The sequence below is a fragment of the Pristis pectinata genome, chromosome 38 (genome assembly GCF_009764475.1).
Source record: "Pristis pectinata isolate sPriPec2 chromosome 38, sPriPec2.1.pri, whole genome shotgun sequence".
Lineage (NCBI taxonomy): Eukaryota > Metazoa > Chordata > Chondrichthyes > Rhinopristiformes > Pristidae > Pristis > Pristis pectinata.
This window is the reverse complement of record NC_067441.1, coordinates 7,311,916-7,321,709: the sequence shown is the minus strand read 5'-3', so window position 1 is coordinate 7,321,709 and position 9,794 is coordinate 7,311,916. Positions and strand designations below refer to the sequence as shown.

The following is a 9,794-nucleotide window of genomic DNA, read 5'->3' as shown; positions in this document are numbered from 1 at the left end:
GGCAGAAGACGCAAAAGTCTGAAAGCGCGTACCACCAGGCTCAAGGATGGCTTCTATCCCACTGTTACAAGACTATTGAACGGTACGATAAGATCAGTAAAATAAGATGAACTCTTGACCTCACAATCTACCTCGTCGTGGCCTTGCACCTTATTGTCTGCCTGCAATAAAATGGACGTTTTGTTCTAATTGTCTTTCTTGTAAAAATTGTGTATAATTTATGTTTACTTTATGTTTTTCTTGTGAATGCTGCTTATCTGATGCTCTGTGCCTGTGATGCTGCTGCAATTAAGTTTTTCATTGCAGCTGCGCACATGGACTTGTGCATCTGACGATAAGCTCGACTTGACTTGTAGTGCACTTTCTCTGTAACTGTAACACTTTATTCTGCATTCTGTTATTGTTTTCCCATGTACTACCTCAATGTCCTGATGTGATGAAATGATCTGTATGGATGGCATGCAAAACAAAGTTTCTCACGGCACCTCGGTACATGCGACAATAATAAACCAATTTACCAAGGACCCCTCCCACCCTGGACTTCCTCTCTTCTGCCCCTTCCCATCGGGCGGAAGATACACCATTTGCCTGCACTGCACTTTCTCTGCAACTGTAACACTTTATTCTGCATTCTGTTATTGCATTTCGCCTCATACTACCTCAATGCACTGATGTGATGAAATGTTCTGTATGCATGACGTGCAAAACATTCTGTTTTACTACCTTGATGTACTTATTTATGGAAATGATCTGCCTGGATGGCACGCAAACAGAAGTTTTTCACTGCGGGATGTGACAAATTTACCAAAATTGTTATCACAGCAAATTTGCATGGGGAATAGTAGCACGAAAAACAGTTCCAAAGATAAATATTCCATCATCATTACAGCAAATTTGCACGGGAAATATTGCAAGAAAAGACATTTCCAAAGACATCGAGGATGTCTTCAAGAAGCGGTGCCTAAGGAAGGTGGCATCCATCATTAAGGACCCTCACCATCCGCGACATGCCTTCTCATTACTACCATCAGGGAGGAGGTACTGGAGCCTGAGGACCCACACTCAACGTTACAGGAATAGCTTGTTCCCCTCCACCATCAGATTTTGGAACAGTCTATGAATTCTACCTCATTATTCCTCTTTTGCACTTATTTTTGGTAACTTCTAGTAATTTTTATGTCTTGCACTGTACTGCTGTCGCAAAACAACAAACTTCACGACACGTGTCAGTGATAATAAATCTGATTCTGATCAATATTCCATCATTATTACAGCAAATTGGCACAGGTAATACTGCAAGAAGACATTTCCAAAGATAAATAATCCATCATCATTACAGCAAATTTGCATGGGAAATATTGCAAACAAAACATGTTCAATGACACAGTGATAAGACTATTGAACAGTTCCCTAATACGATGAGAAGGACTCTTGACCTCATAATCTACCTCGTTTGACCTTGCACCTTATTGACTACCTGCAATGCACTTCCCTGTATTGGTATTGGTATTGGTTTATTATTGTCAATTGTACTGAGGTATAGTGAAAAATTTGTCTTGCATACCGATCGTACAGGTCAATTCATTACACAGTGCAGTTACATTGAGTTAGTACAGAGTGCATTGAGGTAGTACAGGTAAAAACAATAACAGTACAGAGTAAAGTGTCACAGCTACAGAGAAAGTGCAGTGCAATAAGGTGCAAGGTCACAACAAGGTAGATCGTGAGGTCAGAGTCCATCTCATTGTATAAGGCTAATTGTAGCTGTGACACTTTGCATTCTGTTATTGCTTTTACCCTGCACTACCTCAATGCACTGTGTAATGAATTGACCTGTACGATCGGTATACAAGTTTTTCACTATACCTCAGTACAAGTGACAATAATAAACCAATACCAATAATTCTGTTATAGATTTTACCCTGCACTACCTCAATGCACTGTGTAATGAATTCTGTCTGCAGGAACAGGTATGCAAGACAAGTGTTTCACCGTACAAGTGACAGTAATTACCAATACCAATGAAACATTCACAGAATAAATGAATGCATGAATAAATGAATGCACCACTGACTCTGTCCCTATAAGACTGTTTATTCCCAGTGAAGCAGAGGCAGGGAGATCAGGGCCCAGCGAGGCTTCAGCCTCCACTTCCGCTCTTGGCCAGCGCTGGCGGCTTCCGGATCCGGTGAGGCCGGCGATGGTGACGGAGTGATGGAGGCGGCGGATGATCGGTGGCCGGAGCCGAATCGGCCGGCATCCGCTGCCGCGGCCGGTGAGCGGGGGCGGCGGGGTGGCGGGCGGCGGCCAGGGGGCGGCGGGGGAGCGGGCGGCGCCGAAATTGACGGCGGATGTGGTGGCATCGAGGCCTCTCGGGACGGGAGCGGTGACAGAGCCGGGCCCGGGCTGAGGGCGGCCCGGGGGTGGGGGGTGGGGGGAGGGCGGCCCGGGGAAGGTGGGGGGAGGGCGGCCCGGGCCGTGGGGGTGAGGCTTGTGTGTGAGGGCAGCGCAGCCTGTACGGGCAGACTGAGGCTTGTGTGTGAGGGCAGCGCAGCCTGTACGGGCAGACTGAGGCTTGTGTGTGAGGGCAGCGCAGCCTGTACGGGCAGACTGAGGCTTGTGTGTGAGGGCAGCGCAGACTGAGGCTTGTGTGTGAGGGCAGCGCAGACTGAGGCTTGTGTGTGAGGGCAGCGCAGACTGAGGCTTGTGTGTGAGGGCAGCGCAGACTGAGGCTTGTGTGTGAGGGCAGCGCAGACTGAGGCTTGTGTGTGAGGGCAGCGCAGACTGAGGCTTGTGTGTGAGGGCAGCGCAGCCTGTGCGGGCAGACTGGGGCACGTGTGTGAGGGTTCTATGGGGCAGACTGATATGTGCCTCAAGTCTCTGTATGAGGACACTTCCCCTTGTACGAGTAGACAGACCATCATGCATTGTCTCCCTCTGTACAGGCAGGCAGGCTCGTGGCAGTGCCCTTGTGTGAGAGGACTACCTCCTGTCCAGACAGACAGGACAATGACAAATATACTAAGTTCTTGTATGCAGACACTTCACACTGTACAGATAGTGTAAAGACAGGGCCCCTGTGCAAGTACAGTGGGGATGGAATAAAGTCCTGGGAACTTTCGGTGTCTTCAATTCTACTTAAAATTCTCCAAAATACACAATGCCACACCAACCAGTTATACAGGTCCTCCCCAGCTTAGAAACGCCCAACTTATGTATAGCCTGTAAATACAAACGAGCATTTTGTAGACCAGCGAGATGGATTTGCTGGCTGCCCACATCAGCTGCCGTCTGCGAACTCTGTTCGTGGCTGTATTTCCAACTTGCGAACTGTCTGGGTTATAAACACTTCACGGGGACGGAGCCCTGCCGTAACCTGGCGAGGACCTGTGTATTAAAAGTGGCACACACTGACCCCTGCACTAAAAGTCTAGTCCAAAGCTTGCTGCTGCTTTCATATCTCCAGATGCTCACCTCTCCCGCTGTGTGCCTGACTCCAGGACCGGTGGCTCCACGTTTGTGTGTGTGTGTGTGTGCCTGGATGCTTTTTATCAAATGGATATACCTCGGCAACTTTCCACACCACCGGGTGGATGTCAGCATTGTAACTGTACTGGAACAACTTGGCTAGCTCTGGAGCACAGTTTCTAACTTATAGAATAGTTGCAGGACATGTTAAAATGGCAGAGAATACAGTTAGATGTTGTGCTTCACAATCTAGGTGAAAAGAGTCCATAAGATATAGGAGCAGAATTAGGCCATTCAGCCCATCGAGTCTGCTCAAGAACCTATCAACCTCTAAATATTGCCAGTGATCACAGCTCTCTGTGGCAACGAATTCCACAGATTCACCACCCTCTGGCTAAAAAAATTCCTCCTCATCTCAGTCCTAAAGGGACGTCCCTTTATTCTGAGGCTGTGTCCTCGGATCCCGGACTCTCCCACTGATGGAGACATCCTCTCCACATCCAGTCTATCCAGGCCTTTCAGTATTCGGTATGTTTCAATGAGATTCCCCCCGAACTTCAGTGAGTACAGGCCCAGAGACATCAAATGCTCCTCATATGTTAAGTCTTTTATTCCCGGGATTGTTCTTCTGAACCTCCCCTGGACTCTCTCCAGAGCCAACACATCCATCCTTAGAAATGGGGCCCAAAATTGCTAACGATTTTCCAAATGTGGTCTGACCAACGCCTTATAATGCCTCAGCAGTACATCCATGCCTTTATATTCTAGTCCTCACAAAATGAATGCTAATGAATGGAGGAATGGCATTACTCCAGAAAGTATGGATACTGCTCTGCCCAGGACCACAAGAGTTGTGGACACAGGAGTCATAGAGTAATACAGTGCCCTTCAGTCCTACTTGTCCATGCTGCCCAAGATGCCTGTCTAAGCTGGTCCCATTTGCCCACGTTTGGCCCATATCCCTCTAAACCTTTCCTATCCATGTCCATGTCCAAGTGTCTTTAAAATGTTGTTAATGAACCTGCCTCAACCACTTCCTCTGGCAGCTCGTTCCACATATCCGCCACCCTCTGTGAGAAGCAGTTGCCCCTCAGATCCCCTTTAAATCTTTCCCCTCTCACTTTAAACCCACGCACTCTAGTCTTCCCTAGGAAAAAGACTGTGTGTGTTCACCCTATCTATGCCAGTCATGATTTAATAAGGCATATGGTCCAGCAATTTGGAATTTATGGCAGCAGATTACAAAGCACAATCTCTAAAATTGCATTCTCCAGATTATTTCTGATACTGTCCAGCACGTAGCACAGGAACAGGAAGACAATAAGTCATTTGCTGCAGGAAGTCTTTAGATTTGTGGATGACAGGGACTACTTTGGGATAATCAGAACAGCTCCAACGTTCTTGTGGGGAGGTTTGCAGGTGCTCTTGGGGAGGGTTTCAGCTAATTTGGCAAGTGTATGGGACACAGGAGGAGAACAGGTCGGGGCTGAGGAACAACCAAATATAGAAGGAAATCTAAGTCAGTCCAATAGATAGAGCAGATGTAGACCTGAGAAGGCACAGGGGAGGATGTGAGACTGAATTGTAACCATTTTAACACAAGGAGTCTGACAAGTAAAGCAGACGAACTGAAAGGGAATAATGATTTATGAGAATATAATATTGTTGCTGTCACAGAGGTTGGTTCATTACCGTCACACGTACACGGTAGTGTAATGGTCAGCGTAACGTTATTACAGCGCCAGCGACCTGGGTTCAATTCCCGCCGCTGTCCGTAAGGAGTTTGTACGTTCTCCCCGTGTGTCTGCATGGGTTTCCTCCGGGTGCTCCAGTTTCCTCCCACATTCCACAAAGACGTATGGGTTAGGAAGTTGTGGGCATTCTAAGTTGGTGCTGGAAGCGTGGCGACACTTGCGGGCTGCCCCCAGCACATTCTCAGTATGCAAAAAGATGCATTTCACTGTGTGTTCCGATGTACATGTGACCAATAAATAAATAGTGAAAAGCTTTTGTTTGCGTGCCATCCGGACAGATCATTCCATACGTAAGTACATCGAGGTAGTACAAAAGGAAAACAATGCAGAATAAAGTGTTACAGTTACAGAGAAAGTGCAGGCAGACAATAAGGTGCAAGGGTCACAACAAGGTAGATTGAGAGATCAAGAGTTCATCTTTTAGCGGAGAAGAGGTCCGTTCTAGCAGGATAGAAGCTGTCCTTGAGCCTGGTGGTATGTCCTCTCAGGCTTTTGTAACTTCTGCCTGACAGGAGAGGGGAGATGGGAGAGTGACCAGGATGGGAGGGGCCCTTGATTATGTCGGCTGCTTTCCCGAGGCAGTGGGAAACATAGACGGAGTCTGTGGAGGGGAGGTTGGTTCGCGTGACGGACTGGGCTGTGTTCACAACTTTCTGCCATTTCTTGAGGTCTTGGGCAGAGCAGTTGCTGTACCAAGCCGTGATGCCTCTGGATAGTCTGCTTTCGATGATGCATTGTTTAAAAATTGGTAAGAGTCATCGGGGACGTGCCAAACTTCTTTAGCCTTCTGAGGGAGTAGAGGCATTGGTGAGCTTTCTTGGCCGTGGCGTCTATGAGGTTGGACCGGGACAAATCATTGGTGATATTTACACCTGGGAACTTGAACTCTCGACCCTTGTGGTTGAAAGATGGGCAGGGCTGGCAGCAGAACTTCCCTCAGCATAGAATCTTCAGTTGCGACAAGGGAGGACGGGCTGTATTGCTGGAAAATGGGAATTGTTATAGGTGGGTACTTGGTGGCCAGCATTGATATGGTGGGCCGAAGGGCCTGTTTCTATGCTGTGTGATTTGATTTCTAGAGCAAGGATGTTGACTGATCCCGTGGTCTTTGCTGTAAGATAAGATATCTTTTATTAGTCACCTGTTCATCGAAACACACAGTGAAATGCATCTTTCTGCGTAGTGTTCTGGGGGCAGCCCGCAAGTGTTCCCACGCTTCCGGTGCCAACGTAGCATGCCCACAACTTCCTAACCCATACATCTTTGGAATGTGGGAGGAAACCCACGCAGACACGGGGAAAACGTATAAACTCCTTACAGACAGTGGCCGGAATTGAAGCCGGGTCTCTGGCACTGTAAAGCGTTACGCTAATCACTACACTACCGTGCCTGCCCAAGAAGGAAGGGCGAGGGCAGCAGGTTAAGGGCAGCACCACCCCTTCTGGGCCACACACCATTCTGAATTGGAAATATGCCACCGTTCCATTACCATCACTGGGTCTAAACCCTGGAACTCCCCCCAACAGCACCGTGGGAGCACCTTCACAAATGGGATATCGTGGTTTAAGGGATCAGTTCACCCCCACCTTCTCAAGAATCAGATTTATTATCACTGACTTGTATGATGTAAAATTTGTTGTTTTGCAGCAGCAGTACAGTGCAAAGATATAAAATTACCATAAATTACAAAAATCAATAAATAGTGCGATTACAAAGGAATAACGAGGTAGTGTTTGTTCATGGACTGTTCAGAAATCTGATGGCAGAGGGGCAGGAGCTGTTTCTGAGTCGGTGAGTGTGGGTCTTCAGGCTGCTGTACCTCCTCCCCGATGGTAGTAATGTGAAGAGGGCATGTCTTGGGTGGTGAGGATCCTTGGTGATGGATACTGCCTTCTTGAGGCACCGCCTCTTGAAGATGTCCTCAATGGCGGGGAGGGTTGTGCCCGTGATGGAGCTGGCTGAGTCTACAACCCTCTGTAGCCTCTTTTGATCCTGTGCATTGGAGCCTCCGTACCAGGCGGTGATGCAACCAGTCAGAATGCTCTCCACCGTACATCTATGGAAATTTATAATAGCCTTTAGTGACATACCGAATCTCAAACAAAGTCGAGCTGCTGGCATGCCTTGTTTGTGATTGCATCGAGGACAACTATAGATGTGCCATAAATTCTAGTGAGTACAGCCAATGTCCCAAATAAAGAATTATCATTAAAAGAAGAGGACAAACTGTTTCTGATTTTTCCCTCTATGCCCTTCATCCCTTATGCAGTCTTCAGACTTTGCAAGTGTTGTGCCTGTCCTTCGATGCCCAAATAATAATTTCTTTGTCATTCGGTGTGAATCTTTTGTGTGTATTGGTTTATTATTGTCACTCGTACTGAGGTACAGTGAAAAACTTGTCTTACAAACCAATCGTACAGGTCAATTCATTACACAGTGCAGTTACATTGAGTCAATACAGAGTGCATTGATGTAGTACAGGTGAAAACAATAACAGTACAGAGTAAAGTGTCACAGCTACAGAGAAAGTGCAGTGCAATAAGGTGCGAGGTCACAACAAGGTAGATCGTGAGGTCAGAGTCCATCTCATCGTATAAGGGAACTGTTCAATAGTCTCATCACAGTGGGGTAGAAGCTGTCCTTGAGCCTGGTGGTACGTGCCCTCAGGCTCCTGTATCTTCTACCCGATGGAAGAGGAGAGAAGAGAGAATGTCCCGGGTGGGTGGGGTCTTTGATTATGCTGGCTGCTTCACCAAGGCAGCGAGAGGTAAAGACAGAGTTCAAGGAGGGGAGGCTGGTGTCTGTGACGCGCTGGGCTGTGTCTACAACTCTCTGCAGTTTCTTCAGGTCTTGGGCAGAGTAGTTGCCGTACCAAACCGTGATGCATCCAGATAGGATGAAGTGGAAAATGTTGCTCTTTCCTTGGTAATAGACAGCACTTCTCCAATCGGTTGTTGAACCATTGAGGAAGCAGGCATTCGACCATTAAAGGTTCAGGTTTTGGTTCCATTACTCAAGGAAGCAACTCAGTAGTGGAGGAAGCAGCATTGGGATAGCTGGTCTGATTAGGAGGAGTCCGCATGGCTTTGTGCGTGGAAAGTCGTGCTTGCCGAATCTTTTAGAGTGTTTTGAAGAGGTAATGAAGAAGGGAGGTGAGGGTAGGGCAGTGGATGTTGTCTCTTTGGACAAGGCCTTCAACGAGGTCCCACACGGCAGGCTGGTCTGGAAGGTTAGGTCCCATGGAAGCCAGGGAAAGAGAGTTGGGTGGATTCAACATTGGCTCGGATAGGAAGTAGAGGGTGGTGGTTGAAGGTTGCTTCTCAGAATGGAGGCTGGTGACTAGTGGTGTGCTGCAGGTGTCGGTGTTGGGACCCTTGTTATTCATTATTTATATAAATGATTTGGGTGCAAATGCACAAGGCTTGATCAGCAAGTTTGCCGATCGTGTGAAATTGGAGGTGTTGATAGTGAAGAAGGTTATCGTAGATATCTCGATCAGTAAGGGAAGTGGGCAGAGGAGTGGCAAATGGATTTCAATACAGATAAGTGTGAGGTAATGCATTTTTGGAAAGTTGAACCAGTGTAGGACTTAAACTATGAATGGTAGGGCACTAGGGAGTGTAATGGAATAGAGGAACCTTCATTGAAAGTGGCATCATAGGTAGACAGGGTGGTGACAAAGGCATTTAGCACGCTGACCTTCATCAGTCAGGGCACTGAGTACAGGAGCTGGGACATTATGTTGCAGCTGTACAAGCCGTCGGTGAGGCCGCCCCTGGAGCACTGTGCACAGTTTTGGTCACCCTGTTATAGGAAGGACGTGGTTAAACTGAAAAGAGTGCAGAAAAGATTTACGAGAATGTTGCCAGGACTCGAGGGCCTAAGTTATAGGGAGAGGTTGGCCAGGCTAGGACTTTATTCCTTGGAAAGTAGGAGAATGAGGGGCGACTTTATAGAAGTGTTTAAAGTTATGAGAGGCATAGATAAGGTGGACGGTAACAGTCTTTTCCCCAGGGTAGGGGAGTCCAAAACTAGGGGGGCATAGGTTTAGGGTGAGAGGGGAAAGATTTAAAAGGGACCCAAGGGGCAACTTTTTCATGCTTCTACGATTCCCTCTGTTACAGGATGAAATATTTGGTAGCTGGTTAGCTTTGCTTATTCCCCAGAGCTGCTGAAATAACCACGCCTCATGTCCCTTCCTGAGAGTGAAAGGATAATCAGAACTCGCTGAAGCTTGGGTCAGGGGCTTTGCGTGAAAATAATCTTACAAAAAAACCAAAATTCTGCAGAAAAAAACGAGCTGGGTTTTGAGACTCTGCTTTCATTTAGTGACCATGTTCTCCTTTACATCATTACTGGGACAGATTAAGGGTTGGAGATCTTTCACTGGAACATGTGATTGAGGTGATGAATTAAGGTTCTTGCCTGCTACAGAAGCTATGACCAATTTAGTGCTACAATTTAAAACTAAAACTTCTTGGCCTCTGTAGGTATATCTCAACTTTGGTAATAACAGAAGATGTTTCACTGCAGATAAAAGCAGTCTAATTCCCCGCAACAGCTCATTGTCAG

General features: G+C 47.2%; 1 protein-coding gene across 1 annotated transcript in view; it reads left to right on the top strand.

The window, feature by feature from the left end:
- The first annotated feature begins 2,116 nt into the window (after window positions 1-2,116).
- Window positions 2,117-9,794, top strand: part of LOC127586998 (pre-mRNA-processing factor 39-like) — a 41,995-nt gene continuing 34,317 nt past the window's right edge. Inside the window, exon 1 of the mRNA XM_052045086.1 lies at window positions 2,117-2,275. Within this exon, the coding sequence (XP_051901046.1) occupies window positions 2,215-2,275 (61 nt within the window). The 5' untranslated portion in view covers window positions 2,117-2,214. The remainder of the gene's footprint in view (window positions 2,276-9,794) is intronic.